The following is a 22,390-nucleotide window of genomic DNA, read 5'->3' on the forward strand; positions in this document are numbered from 1 at the left end:
ATCTGCAGCGTTCTGCATGATCACCAGAAATAAGCCCGCTCGAGCGCTCCTGGGTGATAAAAGAGAAACGCAGCCCCACGCATGTGCGTACACGACACGACCCAAACAAACGACGATTAGCCTGACCGGTGAGCACAGCGTTGGCGCTCTGCAACGGCATGCTGCTGCGGTTTGCAGGGGCTGTGCCTCAATCCACATGTGTGGGTACGCTTCAATTTAGAGAGACGATCATTATTTGTGCTGCCTTTCTGCGTGTGTGCGTGTGTGCGCGTGTGTGTACACTCGTATGTGTGTGTGTATATGTGTACACTCGTATGAGTGTGTGTGTACACTTGTATGTGTGTGTGTGTGTGTGTGTGTGCGCGCGTGCATATGTGCGTATGTGTGTACACACTCGTATGTGTGTGTGTGTGTGTGTGGGGGGTGTGTGTACGCGTGTGTACATGTGCATGTGTCTCTTTCTCATCATTCTGTAAGAGAGCCGGGGTCTTGTGGGCCGTCGGGCCCCGTCTCCATGGCAACACGTCCCTTTTGAACCCTCCTGATGAGATACAGGGGGTTATGGGATTAGGAGGCAGATTTCTCAGTTTGAGTGACGGTGTGTGCTTCCAGGAGGTAGCCCCAGTGACTGATGAAAGGGGTGTGGCATATGGTGACATACACCATATATATACCCACTGTTGCAGGGACTACACTAATAATACTAATAACAGTATTATTATCTAATAAACAGAGTCGATTGGAATCATACACATGATGGGCGTCATATTTTCTAATGTGATGACATGCAAGAGTTTCATCTTTTTTTTTTTAACTGCTGTAATTACGCGGGATATTTAACAGCTTCATTCCGCAAAGAAAAAAAGGGAGTTTAAAAAAAAAGAAAAACACAGCCTTTCTGGGTTTGAACCCTAGACCTTGGATTTAGAACACCTGTTTTAACAGCCTGTGCCACACTGGAATTGATCACCAGTAAGACATTACAGTGCAGGAAACCACGTGAGGAACAGAAGAGCAAGCAGTAGCAAAACTGAACTGGTTTGCTTTTTAGCTCATTCAGATAAGCAGAATTTTTCTCAGCTAGCTCTTAAGCACACATCAAATGAAATTAGCATGTTAGCATACCACTATAATCAACTTTCTTTGAGAGTATTATAAAGTATATACTTGCTTAGTATTATCTGCCGGAGACTAAGCAAGTACGTACTCATAACAGTCGACGCTAAACGCTTGCTAACCACAACCCAACCAACCAGCACATTTTGCAACCTTATTAAGTCATAAATGTGAACTATGAATTCTGTTTCATGTTTCTGTTTCAAGATGAGTGCAAACGACACAAATGTGTGTGTTTTGACAGGCAGAAATAATTTCATTCTGAACATTACAACATGTTACAAAATGTTGAACTTGTATGCATTGTTAAATTCATTACACGGTATATATATGGTATAATCTGTACTGTCATGTTTTGTGAAACAGTAGTTTTTACAGTACTGTTCAGGAACTGACTGCAGAAGTTCATGAGAACACATAGCCATGTCATAAACTGAGAATAATTATTTTGTCCTAGGCAAAAAGGGTCAAGGCTCAATTAGTTTCTAGACTTCCTAAGACACAGACACCATTCAAGATGAACAACTGGCCAAGAATACAGTCATTTTAACACACTTCCAATATGGGTCAATTTGCTTGACTCCCAACGAGGGAGTCAATAAAATCACATGGAGGGTTGCATGACAGTAGCCCGTGATAAATGAACACAAAAAGAAAAAAAAAGTATCATAATTATTATTATTTTTAAGCAGAACATATTTCATTGTATTTTGCCTCTACGTGCGTTTCCTAAGGACAGGGAACGATGTGGCAGCTATTTAAGGGAAGGAGGCAGCGACAGAAGGTCACGATGGGTCTCGTTCAGTTGTGCAAAGACTGCAGCTGCTTGAGTGTTGGAATACTATTTACCCAGAAACCCCCACTCTTCAGGAAAAACAAAGGGAACATCTGGCGAGCCATGCTTATTTCACACGTGATGCTGACTGGCAGAGGCTTACCATATTTCCACCATGAGGTTTCTCAACAGGCTGTGCTCATCATTTATATGTGCGGCAAAACATTGCGATTAATACGTTCATAAAGAAAATTGTTACTCTGGATTTATGTTAGGAAACGTGCCCTGAACTATGACAGAACAGTACCAGGAACAAATCAGAAAGCACTGTTGCACTTCTACACGCACACATGCACGCACGCACACACGCACACACACACACACAGGGACACACGCACACATACACATGCACATGCACGCACACACGCACACACACACACAGCCCTTCACGTTTACCTATAAGGCCGTAGGACAGGAACTTGTTGACGGAGGTGAGGGCGAGGCCGGTGATGGGGCCGGTGGTGTCCTCGGACCGCACCACCTCCAGGAAGGGCCGCAGGAACACGTTGGGCTCGATCTCCGACAGCTCTGTGGGGACACGAGAAGAGCTTCACTAGCACGCTATAAAGACATACCCCGCACAGCACCCACCCTCCACACAGGCCTTCCCCATCCTCAGGGTGCTCAACCTCCAGTCACATACTTTATTTTTCCATAGACTGCGTTGTTGCCGTTCTCGTTGTTAGTGTTAATCAGTTTAACCACCAGGGTCCAAGTTGAACTATGCGGTTGTTCCCTGCACTTGGACCGGTACTTCTCTCTAGGGGTTTCGTCATACTTGTTCCTGGTTATGGTTATACACTTTGTTGTACGTCGCTCTGGATAAGAGCGTCTGCCAAATGCCTGTAATGTAATGTAATGTAATGTAACATACTCCTCCGATTCCAGCTCAGAGGCAACGACGTGTAAAATAAACACTGCAAACATTCTCTTTCACAAAATACACATTACAGTGCCCTAGGACTAGGGGCATAACCGTGTCATTTCAGGATTAGTGGAGATGAGAAGGGTTAAAAACAATTACCTGTGGCAATTCATAAAGTAGTGTATTATCTAATTTAATGTGAACGGGTCACTGGCAGAAAGACAGATTAAGTGCAGCTCTTACCACGACACATGCTAGGAGCAGCAACACAACACACTCTGGTGACACAGAGCCCTTCTAGTTTATCAAACAGATCAGCGTAAACGCATCCAAATCGTTCTACAATCCCGACATTTTTGACGCTTTTTGGGTTACACGCAACGCTGTTTGCTCTCCCCTGTATTCCGCAAATACTTTAATAAATCTAAATATCTTCCCTTATCACGACAAACACAAGCTGGTGGTCCTGCTACTCTCGTAAAAAACACCGAGAGTAAGTGTAAGCCCTCAACTTAAGTCGTACGCAAACTTGCAAATAACGAGGTAAACACGATGCTGTGGGAAGAGCTCTCTCCCTCTCTCCCTTTTTTTAATATACTTTTCACTCCATAACTGCTGTGTAAACAGTCACGCTGCCTCTGGGCAGATCAATGAGGGAATTAGCTGCTGGGGATTGTAACCTTCTCCTAAGCGCCGTGGTAGGCTGGGAAGCGGAGAGCTCAGCCATTCAAGTGCAGCCTCTCATTCACCTTGGCAGCTCGCAGTATCTTATTACAACTCAATTTCCAAAAGCTCTTTTTAAGGCGCTGTGTAGGATGTGGGATTTAGCATTAATGAAATGACTCGGACGGGTGGGGGGGGGAGGGGGGGGGGGGGCACAGGGGCGAGCTGGGGGCCCTGGGAGGTTACGGGGTGGGGGGTGAGGGGGTGGGGGGGGAGCACAACTGGTCAGTACAGCTGATATGTACAAATAAGGCTGACAGGGACACATTTTTATGGAAAAAATAAAACTGCTTCCACCCAAAAAGAGGAACCTGGAAATGCGTAAACGCATGAGGAGCCAGCGGTGCAAGGGGTTTCACATTCACATTCACTACAACAGAATCAATTCACATGAACCATTTGTTAAGGGGACAGAAAAAGGGGTTTCTGTGCTGTAGGCACCACAAGATATTGTCTCAAAGGCCAATACCAATGGAGGACAGGCAAGCAATCATGCTTATTATACAGAATAGTTTAAAATATACACCTAACGTGCAGCTACAGAGTAGTTTAAATGTTTTAACCGCATGTTCAAATTTTTTATTTATTTATTTGACCTTTATTTAACCAGGTAAAATCAGTTGAGAACCAATTCTCATTTACAATGATGACCTGGCCAAGAGGCGTCAGCAACGGTAAATAGGTAAAATAAACACAGTCAGCACAAAACGACGCATACAGTACAGATACAGTACAGTACTACATACAGTATGACACGACAGTACATAAGTACATAAGAATGAACACTGTTATAGCCCGAATGCTCTGTGGTATATCGGTCTTCTACACAAAAGGGAACGGGCTAATAAATGTGTAAATGGAGTCTAACGTGAACAAAATGAGAACCAGGGGCAGGGAACTATAGCACAACCCAAACCAGAAAACCGTCACAACACCCGTCCTGTCCTTTTTCATTCTGGAAGTTTCTGATAGAATGAAAGTGAATACTGGCCACTACATAGCTACTAAAGCTGCATATAACAGGATTAAAAAAATATGAACAAACCAAAAATGAAAAAATAAATAATGATTTTTTTTTTTAAACTCTTATTCACCTCCTTTAAATTTCACTCGTTCGCAGCCCAAGTGAAAGCAGACAGGTAAAAAAATTTGAAAAAGTAAACCACATTCAAGTAAAAAAAAAAATTTATTTTCACTATCAATGTTTAAGAGTGAATAAGCGCACAGACTCCACGAATGGCAAAGAGTACGAGCGCGTAGCACCGCTAAGCCATCGCAAAAAAGCAGCCGCGGAGAGCGACCGAGACGCGCGGATAACGACGACGCTAGCGCCCGGGCGTTCCGCGTTTTCGTCCGTTTGGTGCGCTGGCGAAAACGCCGCTTCCATCGAGGCTTTGGTGGGAAGGCCCTCGGGCCAGCCCGCTGAACCTTACGTAACGAGCCCCCTTCTCAAAGCAAAAAGGAGAGCGGGGCCCAAACACAAACCAGGTAAAACAACAATGGGGAAACCAGGGGAGTCACGAACCCGGTCGGGACGCTGTGTGGAAATACTGCTTGCCGTAGCAATACCTTTCGGATTAAGCCCCTCGAACAGCTACTTTAAAACAAAAAAACAACGTGCGACTTCAAAGCCCACGGCGAGCCTCCGCCGATCTCCAGAGTGCCCATGTGACCGGCGAGCATTAGCCGCTGATATCCAATCCCTGCGGCTTGTTTGGAGATAAAATACGAAATCATTTGAAAATTCCCGCTGTTCTCACCGGTCGCTGGTTACTTCTTAAATACGCTTCTGAAAACAAATATTTTCCCAGTTACTTTTTTTAAAATCTTCTGTGCAAAGCGGTTTGCACGATCAATTCCGCTTTATTGTCTTTATTGGACGCACTAAATGAATTTTAAATATTACATTTTTGTCCTTTTTCTTTTTTTCTTTTTTTTTAACTTGAACTAAGAGCTGGACGATACTCATCTACAGTCAACAAATTTGAAAAAGAACTTTGAAAATCTTTATGAAAATAAGATTTTTTTTTTTTGTGGACTTTGAAAACATGACCCCTCCCGTGTGCCGAGTTATATCATTTTCTTAGCCCCAGAAACTTTAAAGGTCTGCCTTAGTGTCTATTATATTACAGTGTGAGGAGGAGAGAGGTGGAGATGGGGCTCAAATGAATCTGTCAATAGCAGCTAATAAAGACTTCATCACAGGTGATCACCCTGTAAGTGCCGGCACTCTGCTCCAAGACTGCCAGATGGAGAACTCAATTGTGTTGTATTGATCCACCGGCCATCGGCGGCAAAGCCCCCCATCAACAAGCCGGCTCTCCACCGGCGTCCAATCATCTTAAATAAAGGCTAAATATGGCTCTGTACTTCACATCAATCTTCCAATACCAGAACCAAATAAAAAAATAAAAAAAGAGGAGAGAGGCACCGGACAGCCATGAGCTAAATGAGCAGGGTATAACCAAACTGACCTCTGGGTGACATTGCTAAAAATAAAGGGGATTAAACGCACGCACCCATCCATGGATATGGACTCTGCGGGAGCTTCTGATGGCGTGTGTGTGTGTGTGTGTGTGTGTGTGTGTGTGTGTGTGTGTGTGTGTGTGTGGGTGCATTGTGGTGTGCGTGTGGTGAGTGTGAGTGTTGCATGTGTGTGTGTGTGCGTGTGTGTGTGTGTGGTGTGTGTGTGCGTGCGTGCATGGATGTGTGTGTGTGTGTGTGTGTGAGTGTGAGTGTGTGCATGTGTGTGTGTGTGCGTGTGTGTGTGTGCTGTGTGTGTGCGTGCGTGTGTGTGTGTGCGTGTGTGTGCGCGTGTGCGTGTGTGTGTGTGTGTGTGTGTGTGTGTGCGCGTGCGTGTGTGTGTGTGTGTGTGCGTGTGTGCGTGCGTGCGTGCGTGTGTGTGTGTGTGTGTGCGTGCGTGTGTGTGTGTGCGTGTGTGTGCGCGTGTGAGTACAAGTGTGTGCCTTTGTTTAGAATTTGGTAAAAAAATTAAGCATGAATTTTTTAAAAACGTTATCTCAGAGTCAAGGGACAGCCTCTGAATGAGGCAGCAGTCCATACTATACTCATGCATGTGCATGACGCTAGAACACTCCTGAGCAAGGTTTATCGCCAAACTATTTATTTCAGCTTTCTTAAAAAACACCAAATACATGTACTACAGAAAAATCATGCGCGTTGTCCAGCATCAGGTTGTTACTTCACTAATTCACAGTGCAAGTTTGTACTGGCTAAATTTTCGGAGCGCTTGGCTTCAATGTAATCAAGAGCATTAATAAAAAATCTAAAAATGTCCCTGTGACCCCTGCGCCCTGCATATAAAAAATGAGCCTCCGTCCAGCGTAGAACATCAAAGCCCACAGAGATTGTTTTCTCTGAGCGCTGGCAGTAAAACTGGGACTTCCTTCTCTCAGCACCCCGAGTTTAAACAAAGATACATTTATTGGTTATACGCCGTGAAAAAAAAAAAAAGGCAGAAAAAGGGGGAAGATTAAAGCGGGAGGGGAGAAAAGGACAGCTAACCCAAAGCACATGTGGCCGCGGCGTAACACAAGCCCAGAGGACTTTCGTTTCACATCGCCAGACAAACGGCCTCGGTACCGCCCCCCGGTACCGGCTGCCCCGCGCAGGGGGTAACCCAAAACCTGGCCGAGGTGAGCCGGCCTTCGCCTCCGAGCGCGCTCCGTGTAAAATAAAAATCACCTTTTTGAGCCGCAATGGCGTCCGGATCCGAGATCCCGGGCTCCGGTTTCCTTAATTGCGCCAGGTTTCCCGCCCGCGTTATAAATGTAACCAAAGCAACAATAAGGTATCTGAATTCCATGAGAACCGCACATTACGCTCGGCAAACAAAAAGCCAATTTTCCGCCGGGCGCGGCGATGTGTAGGGGGTAAAGAGGGACAAAGCCACCCGGCGCAGCGCATGATTACAACCCCAGAAATACAAACACCGCTCGACCGCGGGCTCCGGGGCTGCCGGCCTTTTGTATTTGCTTAATTTAATTACAAAAGAATGAATAACTTAATTTGTCAGACTGCTGTGTCACATATTTCACGCAGACGCTCGGACGGACGGAGAGCCCCTCCGCCAGGCTAAAACAAGCCCCTTTTTCACATTTCCTTTAAGACCTACTTAGCGCCGTCAGTGCAGACATGTTTCACTCAACCACTTACACAGTGTGGATTTGTAAGTCCTGGCAACAAAGCACCATATGCAGAAATGAACTAATTACAATACGATTCACAGCAGGAATGAATCTCTGACCCGAGTTGGATCAAGTTAAGAGGTACGAAAAGGTTTTTTTAAACGTTTACTTGAATTGCGGGATCGCTATTATTTCAGAGATGTTCAAGCGCTTATCCTTTGTGAATCATTTCGGAGAGCCAAAGAAAGGAGGCAGAGAGCGTAAATATGATTTGTGGGATATTTATGACAGGGACATTGCTCACATTCTGCTGTTCAGTCTGCGTTCGGACATTTTAAGACTCCTGGCACCACAGCTGAAGATTTTCACTTAATGCAATGGCTCTCATGAGCTGAATGGTAAGTGGTGTGTGTTGTGTGTGTGTGTGTGTGTGTGCGTGTGTGCGCCTGTGCAGTGTGTGATGTGTGGTGTGTGTGTGTATGTAAATTTATTAAGGTTTATTTCCTGCAAAAAGAGAAAAATTCTAACCACCCTGACCCCAACCCAGTCAATCTCCAATGCTAATGACAGCCTTAACATTCAGAATGTAAGCAGTGAACACACTTGCAGATAAACGCTCTGCAGAAGTCAGTGTCGATGGCGCCTTGAGGAACCTGCATCGCTCCAGGCTCCGCCACAATAGCAGCAGCCAATTGAGATACACTCGGCGAGCTCACAGAAAAATCGCCTCAAACAAATGACACCCAGACAGAAAAAAAAAAAAAAAAACAGGAAAAAGGGGGGGATGGGGGGATGAGGGTTGAGGGGGGGGGGAAGCAGTCACCCCGTGACCAGCGCAGCGGCCCAAAACCAGGCACTGATGGTTATTGATCGGGACCCCGCGCTTGGAATTAAAGTCAGGTTCTCCCAGCACTTGGCTCCTAATGCTGGGGAGAGGGGACGTTTTAACAAGGCCGCCAAGGCTAAATGAAATCCAGGGAGAATTTTCATTTCATACTGGAAAGTCCGGGACGACGGTCTGATCCATCTGTCGGGAGAAGTTTGATGCTTGTCAGCTCGGCTCGCCCACCCCGCACCCTCCACCCCCACTCCTTTTCCCCACCCTCTCCTCCTCTCTTGAAGGAAATTGGCACTTGTCGAAGGGGGCAATTAGGATGTAACAATGTTATGGAAGTCCATACGGTCGGTTTTTTTTTTCTTCTTTTTTTTTTTCTTCCGCAGAACCCACAGCGGTATTTTACAGATGCTTCTGAACAATGCTCGGCACGACCTAAACAGGCAATTTGAAAGCCCGTGAGAAATTAAAACTTTTCCGAGGGCTGGAAGTAACACGCTGCAGCTTCTCCACCGCGCTTTCGCAGCATAAAGTGTTTTCCCCGTGCGAAAAACACGCTTTGCATTCCCCCCCCCCCCCCCTTTTCCTCCCACCTTCGTCTGCTGGTGTCTGCGGGAGCAGCCAGAGCAGAGCAGGACGTGACACATCCCGTGTCACGCCTCTAATAAGCAAGTTGCCCTTTCAAAACATATTTCTGCACGGAGGACCTACGTTTTTAAGCGCTGATCCCATTAAAATTACCACTTGGAATTACTTGGAATAATATATATTGTTTTACAGAGAAAGTGCATTTGCAAAAAAAAATTAATAAATAGTGCAGATCACTTTTCTCTTTCAACATGCAACCTTTCAACTAGTGTAAAACATGCATCAACACAAATATTACTTCACTGCTAATTTTTTATACAAGAATTCGTCCAAGCTTTCTTGGGAGTTACTGAACGCGTACTGATTACAGTTGGGTTTTTTTTTTCCATACTGTACATTTTTCAAAGATTTCCAAAAGGAATGAGACATTTTTGAAACTGCCAATATGGATAATACACTGGAAATGTTGTGTTTTTTTGTGGTGGTGGGGGATAATACTAAGAGAAGATTTCAACTCAATGGCAAGTTCACTACCCATAACCCCCCATTATTCTTTAATTGGCCTGCCATCACCCCTTTACTCTGTAACTATAGCAACGAGGTAAGCACATAACAGTCCCCTGAATTTTTTTTTTAGTTTTTGTGAAGTCATGTTTATTTTCTCACCAAAAAAAAAATTTTTTTTAAAGGTAAGAAAAAAGGAGTTCGCTGTTAAAACAGAAACACAACAGATAAAACAGAAAAAAAACAAAAAAGGAGGAACCGCGCCCATCGGAGGGCTTTGCGACTGAAAAGGAGGCGAAATCAAAATAAGTAAATCTCTACCTTAAATCCCACACCGTCTGGGACCGCACATGAAAAGGCTGCGGGAGGCCGCGTTGGGTGATGTGAGGAGTGACAGCTCTTCACCGAGGACAAAGCCAAGCAACCTGCCCGTCAGCTAAGGCCGTCTACCCCACCTTTCTGAGGCAGAAAATCGCTTCTGATCGCAGGTCTCAACAAACTCCGCAGACTCCCCAATAATGACACAGACACCGCAGTCGGGGGGGAAAACCAGCCGAGCCCAACACGCAGGCTTTCACCTGCACATCTACAACTTCCAACGGCCACAGAAAGACGCTTCTACAAATGCTCCAGCGCGGCAGTCTAGAGTAAAGCCCTAATGTAGCCCAAGCTTGCAGGACAGGGTAAGCACAGGGAGCCCATGTAATACCTCCACTTTCGGCGACCAGCAACTTCAGCCCTTGGTTTTAACTTGTGGTATAAGTCCAGGAGAACTGTATCTGCAAATTGTGATACGCACATGATATAAATTCAAATAGATTTCATTTAAGGGACACCCTAATGAAAATAGCTTTGAAAAAAAAAGTCAGCTCTGTTTTCAATTATGAAAAAAAAAAAATGCCAAGTAGACCATTTAAATTTTGTCCCCCAACAGCTAATCCACAACAGCTAATGCAATTTCACTGATGCTAATAAACACTTCTCTATATTAACATGTTCATTGTATACTTCAAATGAATCTTCTTCTCCAGCATTGTTGAATGTGCCAAACGAATTATAAACATTCAGTCACCACTCACCATGTATCTACTCCAAAATGCATAAACGCTGTTTAATTTCTATGGCTTCCCTTATTCTTATCTGTCGCTTAAAAATGACTAGGTATACTCTGCCACGCTGAGTATTATTTTTTTTAACGCATTTTCATTCACCTCCATCAGGGACCTAACTGACCTTGAGGAGACCAAGGTCATGACTTAATTTATTATGAGCTGTAAATGAGTGTTTGTTTCTTTGCCCTCTGTTGGTTTATTTGCACATTTCGTTTGATTTTGTCTTCGAAAAAAAAGGCACCCAGACATAATTATCAATCAATCCATTTGATTATCTTCAGTTATTTTCTTCAGTTATCAACCCATGTTTACTTCACTGGTATATAAACAGGCTGTTGATGAGATTTTGGGCCAGACAAGGAGTCAAATCACTACCCCACGTCATGTTTCTGGCTTACCTGAACACCAGTATCATTTCAACAGCAACAGTAAGACCACTGCTAACACATCAAATTGATCCTATTTAATTTCAAATTTGAGCAATTAGTGTAAAATTTTCCTTTCATTTTACATCAACTAGTTGTCCATCTGCACGCCACTGAAAACGTTCAATACTATCTACTGTAGATACCTACATAGAGTAACTCCCATGGCTAAAAGTAATTCATATTACACTGGGGAATAAATGTCCTTTATATCCCAATATGAAAATTTCTTAAAGAATTATACAAAATGGCACTAGATAAACCTAGATATAATGATCTCAGTATTGTTAGTCTTTTCTAGCCCATGCTTAACTTAAGCAATTTTTTAATAAACCTTCGGTCTGGTCAGGGAGCAGACTTTCCGGTGCTTTCCGACAGCGTTCCTCACGGGCCAGGCTTTGGGCCGTTGAGAGGTTTACAGCAGGCCCCGCTGTGAATGGAAGGGGTGCGACCTCGCGCCACGTCGCTTGCGCGGGTCGCGGGGAACAGAGGCGGCAGGCAATCACTCCCAGGGGCCCGAAAGTGACAGCGCAGCACTAACTTTAATTCGCGCGGATAAACAAGGGGCCTGTTTGGCAAAGGCCTTCCGCTAATCCGCGCGGTCCTTTATGCGCTTCTCTTCTTCATAATCACTCTATCAGTCCTTTACCGGGTCACCGAATGGCAGCCCCCGGGCTTTGTTTGCGACACCTTGGCGAGATATTAAAAAAAGCACGGCAAAGGACTAACAAACAAACACCGCCTGCCCGTCACCCCTGACCCATTCTGGCTTTGTTCAAATTGCCCTTTGGACCGTATTGACTAGAAATTCAAATGGGAGTTGATTTTTTTTCTGAGGGAAAATACCTCCGTTATGAGGAGGATTGTTGTTATTTGGCTGTGAAAATTGGAGAAATGGGGAAGCCTGGGACAAACCGGCAGTCACAATAAACCAGGCATGCAGGAATTCAGGGCGGGTAAATTCAGTTTCTTATGCTTTCCAATTTATGGCCGTCTGCAGTTCAACAAGAAATGCTGACATCTTTCGCAGGACATGCACGTTTTGTTAACCATTTGAGAGATTAGGCTACACAAAACAAAACTAAATAGTCAACTGATACATTATATTTACACTTATACGTGCATCTATAATACAGATGTAATATACAGTGTAGTCCGCAAGTATTTGCACAGTGACAAAATTTTTTGTCGTTTAGCACATTGAATCTGACATCAAACAGGGCGTCAGCTTTAATTCACGGGTATTTACGTCCATACTGAGTGCACAATGTTGGAATTACAGCCCTTCTTTATATATAGCTGCCCCCATTTTGGGGGACTAAAACTGGACAATTGGCCAGCTGTGTGTTCTTGCGACATTACGTCACATACAAGACAGCTAACAAAATATCTGGAGGTGATCTGAGGAGGTATGGCATTTGCAATTGGAGTCTGTTGGATCGTAGGATGGTACCACACCTTGGAGACGGATACTGACTACAAAAATGCTGCTGAAGCATCCACCGCATTTCACTTGCTGAAGATCGAAGGCCAAAAACCCCTGGGCTGAAACAAAGGAACAGAAGATGGCCGCAGTACAGGCCTGACAAAGCATCGCCAGGGAAGATGCCCAGCATCTGGTGATGTCTACGATGGGTCACACACTTCAAGCAGTCATCAAATGCAAAGGATCTGCAACCAAGTACTAAACATGATGACTTTATTTAAGGTTATGCAATTTGTCAAAATACTTTTGGTCCCCTAAAATAGGGGGGGGATGTGTATAAAAAGGGCTGTAATTCATACAAGGATCGCTGGATATTGACGTAAATAACCTCAGATTAAAGCTGACAGTCTGCACTTTCTTGTTCGTCGTTTCAGTTCAAATCCAATGCGCTGGACTACAGAGCCAAAACAAAAACTGCATCGCTGCCAAATACTTAAAGAGACTGCACTGTGTGTGCACTGATTAAAGGGCTAAGCTGTTTGTCATTGCGCTGTGGGCAGTATTTGTTCTTTTATTTATTTATTTTTATTTATTTACTTCATTTTATTTATTTATATTTTTTTTTTGACAAAAGACTTATTTGTTCCGAACCAGGATTGCACTATATTACACTGTTCTGAGGCAAGACGTGGATAAAATATTAAGAGAAATCCTCTGACAACAGCATTCTCTTACTACAATAAATTACAAAAGCCAATTAATGTGAAATCTCAACACTGTTCAGCAGTGAGAAAGGGGGGGGGGCAGGTTGTGTGTGGACATTGCAGTTAGTCCCCACATCCTAATCTGGACCCAGAAGGAAGCTCTCCACGGTCATGGGTGCCCGGGTTCACTTGAACCAGATGCTTTCCGCAGCCCCGCTGATAACTTGACCTTGATAGCATGCGATGCCAATTTGCCTTTCAAACCTTCGGGACCGTGGTGGAAATCCCCCAGCCTGTTCTTCGTTAAAAAGAGATTTCGTTTGACGAGTTGTTGGGATGTTCGCACCTACAACTAAAACTGCAGCGGGGCAGAATTTATGTTTTACGGGACCGTTAAAAAAAAAGAAAAGCCCATCGCGCATGTGAGGCCTACGGGCTCACAAATAAAGCGTCCCGCACCGCTCCCCGCAAAGAATTTCGTAAAGTTAGCCAAACACATCCCCAAAACGGAGCTGTACGGAGTGTGTGAGCACATCAGCACACTCGTCCATCTATTAATACTACACACACACATGTATGTGACATGCATCTAACGTGCATAAATCTGGGAGATATGTGCACAAGGACAAAACCGTGCTCAGAGACGAAGTTCCGATACAAAAACAAACGGGGGAAAAAAAAAAAAAAAAAACGGGCGCATTCGCAGAACATGACTTCATTAGCAAACCGTGCGGTTTGGGAACTGCACCTGTTATCCTGTACATAAAATGTATTTTTTTTATGCTGCATACTTCGCACAGAAGCCACATTATTCTGCCGGATCGCTGCTCAGGCCAAGACGCAAGAACAGCTAATGTTTTTTGCAGCCTGCAGGCAACCCCTGTGATAGATGGGACTTTTTTTTTGTGTGTGTGTGTGTGTGTGCGTGTGTGTGTGTGTAATGAAATACTTTACGGTCAATCAACTTATAAATAACGGATGTTTTATCATGCTGAATTAAAACGTTTGAGGGGAAGCACACTTGGTTCAGTTCCGTTCTGTCCTGTGTGCATGCTTAACCATTTCAGTGCTTCCTCCAGAGCACTGAAGGGCGATTCGTTCCCCCGCTCGCACACAGAAACGGGCTCATCGGAACAGGACGCACGTCAAACCTGTTACCATCTAGCTGGTAAAACATGTTTAAAATACTGTTCATTATTTTAAAAGAATTACACGATAAAAGATCTTTTAATATTATAAATAATAGTATCATCCGCTGAACAACCACCAACGGCAACCTACCTAAATTCAACGGGTACCCTGTTAGATATTTAATATAGTGTTTCGAAAAGCTTCCCAAATGGGCCCCAGGGCGCAGTGACACAAATCCCCACGCGCACTCCATTTTGTTTCAATGTGAAGAGCCCTACGCAAACGAGGTGCCCTTCAAGGCGAAGGTAAAGCCGCATTATCGCCTCTATTTCCAGCAAAACAAACAGGCGGCGGGTAAGACGCGCGGTTTCCACACGCGCTCTCTCTCTCGCCCGCGCGCCCCTCGGCCGGACCCTTCAGCGCCGTCTTGGGCGAGCGGGGAGCCCCCTTTTTCCTTTCCGCGTACCGCAAGGGGTTAAGCCGCAGATGGCGGTCAACCTCGCCGGGATAAATCGGCACACATGCTCGGGCTCTGACTGAATTTCACACTCCACCTGATGAGTACCACCGTCCACAACTGCACGGAAAGAATGAGGGGGAAGCGAGGGAGGAGGGAGGGAGGGAGGAAGGGAGGGAGGGAAAGAGAGAGAGAGAGAGAGGGAAGGGGGGGAAAAAATTTCTCCCGCTTATTTGTTTCACCTGCTGCGTTCCTTCAGACCCAGCATTCCCTGGGGTATGAGAGAATCCTGCAACCGCACACTGCAGATTTAGACAACAGGCGCGGCTACTGTGCTAGCAAAGACTCACACAGTACCTACCAAGATACAGCCGCGCATACAAACAAGACCCACCAGCCTGCAACTGCATTACACATCACACAACAGCACAACATTTTTGGCTACTTTATTTTACATTTTTATATATTTTATTTTATTTTATTTTTTGTTTTGCTGTTCTCCCAGTGAATTCTGAAACCGAATCTGAATTCAAACTGAATCTCTGCGCTTTGAGATTAACGGGTGGCATGAAGGTTTGATTAACATAATTGACCCCTGGGGTCATTTTCAACTGCTGGTTTCGCGATGGATGTCAAAAAAAAAAACCAATTACAACAGAGTCATGCTTAACATTTCAGCTCAGGTACGGCGCACGGCTCTATCGCTTTGATGAATGGCAATGCGAGAACGAGCCTGGTAGGTCTTACGGAGTTCACTTGTAATTCTCCCTGTAACACAATGCATTGCGACTGCGTGTTCATAACCACAGACGATCCAGGCAATTCTCCTCTATCCAAAATCAGCCAAAACATAATAATAATAATAGAAACCAGGTTCTACATAAGAGAAGCTGACAGGACATTTGTTTTTGGACAGTATGACCCGCTGAAAGTCAACAGGACTGACGCGAGATAACATGCGTTTACTGCCTGCTCATACAGGAGAGCAGGCGGCCGGTGAACGGGCCTGCCAGCTCCACTCCAGTTCTCCACACAGTAGCACTCGACTGAAGCCGGGGCGGCGCGGGTGATCAATACAGGCCTGCGGTCTCCCGAGCATCTGAAGCGAAATCGCAGAGATCCCCTCGCCGGGAAATAAATCCTGTGTACACTCCAAGTAAGGCAGTGACGTGGGGGAGGTTAGACAGTGAAATCTATTGTGAGAGTCGTGGCAAGGGACCATAAATACTGCGAGCCCCGGTATGAATCCGTCAAGGCGAATTAGCCGGAGTCGGGAAAAAAGGCTGGCTCTTATCCACATGGAATTCCCTTCAGCGATATTGTGAAATGATCTACAGAACAAAAGATTTTTTGACAATCGCACGGGGGTATAACAGACAGGTGGAACCTGCCACTGAAGACACTGTCAAAATGAGCACGAGGAAGAAGGAAATCAGTGTAGCCTCTGTAAAATTAAGAGAAGAAAAATTATTTTATTTTATTTTATTTTTTTTGCAAACACAGATACAACCAGTGCTAAAATTCTCCTGTATGTTTTACCGAACCTGATGGTAATTACTGGTAGCGATGTGCCCTGCCTTTACAACTTCATTGTACCTATACCAAACAACTGCTTTACAAAACCACAGAAACAGAAATACGTTCGTACAGCATTTGCATAATTTATTTTATGTACACCACTAAAGCTAATAATGATTTAAACTGATTGATAAACTATATTTCTGGATCAATAACCATGTATTTTAATTTTGTGGACATCAGCACTGAAAGGACATATTAATATAATTTTATTATAAGTGCACTGACCTGAAAATACATTTGTAAAAAAAAAGACTGCCAGTTAGTTTAATGACAGGCAGGGGTTTCAATAACGGTGAAGACATTTCTGAAAGCGTAACCTCAACTCACATTCTTCAACATTGCACTCTGAGCCAGCAAAATTACGGCAATGATCACTGCACTGATTCCAGACTGAACAATGTAAACAACTTTTGTTTGAAAGAGTTACCAAGAATTGTTTTCTGCAAAAGGAAAAAAAAAAAAAACAGTGGTAGTGTTTATCCAGATGTCTAATTTCTAGGAATATGGTAACTTTGTTTTTGTTTTATTTCAGGCTACAACTAGATACATATGCTCAATTTTTCAACAAAACATTATAATTAGGCTTACCAGGATTCAAAGCCAACTACAAATGTACAACAGAAAATGACATTTACATTAATAAAATCTAAAACATTGCTAAAGTATCCATTCTGATATGAATGTTCCATTGCTTCTTGTTTTGTGAACCTGAGTCATTTCACACTTGTACATTTTTTGATGTTCAGCTCTTCATTTAACACGTCAGGACACAACCCCTTGTTTCTCCTTGAACAGAACCACAAAAACTAAGAACTTTTAAGCTCTGAAAAAAAAAAAAAAAAAAAAGGAAAATAAAAAAAAATGCGCACACTGTATTTCCCACAAAACTTCCCCAAAGTTATGGTGTGGGCATCAACACTCGCAGTCAATTAAAAAGACACGTTGGGAAAGCCGGGCTCCGTGAAAGGCCATCTGCGCAGGAGGACACGGGCGACGAGCAAGCAGGCGAACGCAGAGGGCAGCCTCTCCGCCCGGCTTCCCGAAAGCGGGCCGGGGCGCCCCGAAGCCCTCGTTTAAACGTGCCATTCAAGCGCCGCTTCATCAGCGTTAATAGCGGGATAGCGCCGTATTTATGCCCGACGCAGCCTCGCACCCCCCCAGCATTCAGGGCAAATCCTCCGTGTGTGTTTAATAAATCACAGCAGTTAGGTGGGCCGGATTAGTCTCAAGTCACCTAATGACTATATTATGAGCTGTCGCATTAAGGGGATTAATATTAATCTGGGCTGTTTCAGTTTACCGTGGGCGAGAGGACGGCGGACCCGGCGGCCCGCGCGGAGGAAGAGCCGAAACAGAACCAAACACCATTAATGAGGGTTTTCACATGCCCGGCTGGCCCCGCCCCGGCCCGGCCCGGCCCGTAACCGCGGGAAACAGGCTCATGAATAAACACGGCGTGGCGGAGTCGGGGCCTGTACGTGGGGGATAAACATCTAAACAAACAGGGGCCGCGCCCCCCCCCCCCCCCCCCCCCCCCCAGGCCCGGGCCTGTAACCGGACACGGAGCGGCCTGCACGCTGGAATCCCAGCAGCCTCTGCCACATGTCAGCTTGTTTTCCTCTGGTATGATAAACAAGTCTTAGACCCGGCTTTTTACTCCACGCCTGGCATTTTGTGATTAAACCACAAAAAGGAAAAGAAAAAAAACTCTGCTCTCTGTGCTCTGAATTGGTGTCAGTCCAGGCCAACATTTTAATGGAAAATCATACTTTCCATTGATTCCTTTAAACGTGAAATTAGCTACAGACAGTACCCTTTGGCCCATTTTAATTATTTTGTCGTTTTATTTTACACTGTCTGTCAATGATCTATTTCGTTCCTTAAAAATGTCCTCTCAGTTTGTTCACATAATTTACCCAGAATGCATTTGCTGAACACTGCAGTACTTCCTGTGAGGTCAAAAATTTTGAATAGAATAATGCACAGCCATTACCATTCTGTTTTCCAAAACAAAATGATGGAAACATGTCCCCCCTGATATTTTAGATTACTGTATGCAGCTGAGTGCAGTAAGTCTTTAAAATGAGACAGAAACACCAGGCGAACAGCAGTGGTATTCAAACTGTGATGCCTCTCCCTCCCTCTCTCTCTCCCTGTCTCTCTCTCTCCCTCCCTCCCTCTCCCTCTATCTCTCCTCCCTCCCTCCCTCTCTCCTCTCTCTCCCTCTCTCCCTCTCTCTCTCTCTCTCTATCCGCTCGCTCCCTCTCCATGGTAACCACACCACTGACATTAGACAACAGTGGCCTGGGCCATTTCTGTGCTGTGACAGCCACATGGTTCCAGGGTGAATGGACCCCCCGCTGAATGAGACAGCAGTGGCTGGCGGCCTCTGCTGGCAGACTTTGTCAGGCCGAGGAAGCTGTAGTAAGCCCCCCGGGCCCGGTCTGATCGGGGCCTGGGTCTGCGTGGGGCTGCGGGTCTGCGATCTGCGGGCCTGCGGCTGCAGATTCGGGGCCTGGGTCTGCGATTCGGGGGCCTGCGGGTCTGCGATTCGGGGGCCTGCGGGTCTGCCATTCGGGACCCGGGTCAGAAGCCGAGCCACAGCTAGAGCCAGGAGAGCAGGATGTACCCGCCACAGGCCGAGCCCAAGCCAGCCCCCCAGAGGAGGGACCTGAGGGGCGGGGGGGGTTCAATGTGTGTAGAACAACTGGGTCCCCGTGTCACGCACGTAGAATATGCGAGCATCAGACTGCGTTCGCGAGCTGCAGGTTTGAGGAGCTACACTCCACCAGTACATTTTTACAGACCCAAGTACAATTTTTCTGATGTTTCATGTCAAAACCGTTTTTTTTTGTAATGTATAAAATGCATTTCCCCAAAAGGCTGACTTGTTTGTCATAAACTGTCTCTCGGCACATCATTTAACCAAAACAGAAGCCAAAGGAAATACAAACACAACTTACAAAAGCGGTGTTTGACTTAAGCGGGCCTTTTGCCAGGAGCGCAGAGTTTTTAGAGCGCACTGCGCTCAGCGACTGTGCGATACTGAGCCGTAATGTCGGCCAGCTGAGCCGATGGGACTGGATCCAGCGAGTGCATTATCCTTATGAATTCATGTCAAAATTCGGCAAAGACAGAGACAGCGTGATGGGTGCTTGTAAACACTCCGGCCTGTTTTCACATGAGAATGGTTTAAGGGCAAATGGTGATCCGCCACACAATCATTTAACATCCAGTCCGTTTCCAGCTCCTGCTCTGTCCCTTTTTGCTCTCGAGTCCATCTCCTCTTTTTCCCACTCTTACACTGCAAAACCTTTTCAAGTGCTTGCTTCAACCAGCCAATTAAGGCATTTTTAAAAATGAAGATAAATATAATAAAATAATAATAATAATAAAATACAATAAATAAAACTTTCAACCTGCTTTTGAGCAAACTGGGTTTAATGTCGATTATCTGTTGGTGACCGGAGCTTCTAATAAAGACAAATGCAAACTATATCCAGTTCTAACTATATTCTGATTTCTCACAAAATGGTCTCGATAATATATCGCTAGCCTTATTAACACATTGTACAAAAAGCCATCATATCTACGTTTGGTCTTAACGTTAAACAATATCAGTTCCGGTATAACATCTAGACTCCCAACATTCTCTTAAGGCAACAGCCTACAGCTTTCCTCCTGCAGTGCCCGCTCTGGTGTGCACCAAGGCTCTGTCCTCAGTCCTACTGTCTTTCACAGCAGCAGATGAGGATTCCATAAGGATTAGACCAAACTCGGCTTGGCCTGAGGGATGAGGTCATTCTGCCTGCCCACACTTTCAACTCAAGCATGAGAGCTGGTAGTATAAAAATGTTTATTTGTAAAAGTCGGTAGTCGATGGCTTTAAAGCTTGAATATTTTTTCTTTCAAGAAGGGAAACATTTATTAAAATATTTATAGTTTACCATTATTACCTTTAAGTACATGCTAAAAATATTCATTTTTAAAATTTAAAAGCATAGCAAGCATGCTTCTGATTTTTTTTCACTACCTAACCACGATGCAGTAGGGCTTTCAATAGTGTGTTTCTGTATTGGTTCTGTATAAATGTCCCTGTGTTGATACCCAGAGGATTTAAGAGTAAACTTTAACACACTATTGCTTACATTTACGGATTTCAATGGATTAGTTTTAAATTCCGTAACTGCGCTCTTGCTCCCTTATACACTTTCAAAGTTGTAATACTGTTTACCTTTAGCCCCAACCCAGGGTACCCCGAACACTGCCACACTACCGCTAAAACTCCCAACAAACAGCCAAACACCGAGGTAACAGAAAGTATCTAATAATGCACCTCTATGCCAGTCCAGCAATCAAAACGTAGGAAAACATTTTCCATGTTGTTAGTCATTTTGTTGTTATTTTATTTATTTTTTTCTTTTCGAACACGCCGCTGCAGAACTGTCTCTCATGAACCGCGGTTTTGCGGGCCGATGTGTCTCTGGGCCCGGCTCAGCGCACGCAAGGCTGAGCCTATCCGATCGGGCTGCATCACTGCCATGGAATGCTGAAGTCCACATTTTTCCCATTCAGCAAGGAAAAACGGCCTTTCAGATTCAATCAGCTAGAAATGTTGCTTTGTTTTTATTTTTGACTGAACTTCCTGGAACCTATTATGGACCTGTCAGGGGTGTATATTTAGCTGTGGAAACACAGGCCCCACTGGCCCCTTGCGCCACTGCCCATGTCACCTCTGATAAACAGAAAAACAATTGGCGATCCTTTGTCACCTTTTAAAGAAAATGGCCGTGCGCGAGGGAAGGGATTCCGGCAGGGGCCGAAACGCGGTCAGAGGGGACCCGCCGTGGCGGCAGAACTGGGAACGGGGGGACCGCCAAACGGTGACAAGCCGTCCCCCGTGTTCCGCACGGTCTCTCCCTTCTAAAACGCTCGCACGGGGGGACCAGGAACAAGATGGCGCTCTCTCTCTCTGCCTCTCCCCCGCCATCCCCTTCCCTGTCCTGCAGACTGCAGTGGAGATCACAACCCTGAGCGTGAGCGGAGCCAGGACACAGAGGAGGCCGCTGGATCATTGGTTTGCCACACCACAATGTCCCAGCATGCTTAGCACTGACAGAGAGAGCTAGCTGTTCCTCCACCGTGACAAATTAATGTTAATGTAGTCCGTGAGTATGCAAAAAAAAATACCCTCATCATGCCTATTAATTAGTACAAACCAACCACAGTTCTCGTAAAAAGAGCAATCAATGCAGGTTTCCTGGCCATCAGCATAAATTTGAGCACAATACAGGCTGTCTGCAGAGCCAATCGAAAAGAACATTTTTGCATAAATTCATTTTACATTCATCTTTACTAAAGGAGGAGGAGTCAACATTGAAATTACTTTGTCATAAGAGATGATGCTTTGACATAAAATAAAACAGACGCAAACACTGATTGTTAATCCCCAACAACTGTGTTGCACCAAATGTACTGAATCAGGATGAAACATACATTATGCTATGCCAAGGTATAAGGCCTGTCATTTTTTGGTTTTTATCCAAATAAAAACACTGGGGGGGGAAGCTGGAAATGAGCCAGTGTTTAGTTTAAAAACAGACCCAAAAAAAGGCAATCGCCTTAAAATGTTTAATAAAAGGTCCCTTGACCTAAAATTTGAAATAAAATTTGACACCAGCTTGAAATGGATCCAAATCAAAGGTAAATTTTGAAAAAATGTTTTCATGGTATGTAAATGAAGTTCCAAGGCATTGGACCTTGGAACATGTTGACTTATTGGAACATGTTTTGTCTAAATGAGGTTGGATGACTCACCCTGTGAATGTCAGGAGGATGGGCCCCATGGTTGGACACCAAACTGGATACTCACAGACACCCAGCACAAGCTGCACATGAAACTACCTCTTCCAAACAATTACGCCAAAGCGTTTTGGTTTC

At 44.9% G+C, this 22,390-nt stretch overlaps 1 protein-coding gene across 1 annotated transcript in view; it reads right to left on the bottom strand.

Annotated features, from left to right (window-relative positions):
* The window catches only part of gbf1 (golgi brefeldin A resistant guanine nucleotide exchange factor 1), a 105,296-nt gene that overhangs the window by 55,639 nt on the left and 27,267 nt on the right, over positions 1 to 22,390 (bottom strand). Inside the window, 1 exon segment of the mRNA XM_064318117.1 lies at positions 2,348 to 2,479. Coding sequence (XP_064174187.1) covers positions 2,348 to 2,479 — 132 coding nt within the window.

The sequence above is a fragment of the Anguilla rostrata genome, chromosome 18 (genome assembly GCF_018555375.3).
Source record: "Anguilla rostrata isolate EN2019 chromosome 18, ASM1855537v3, whole genome shotgun sequence".
In the NCBI taxonomy this organism is placed as follows: domain Eukaryota; kingdom Metazoa; phylum Chordata; class Actinopteri; order Anguilliformes; family Anguillidae; genus Anguilla; species Anguilla rostrata.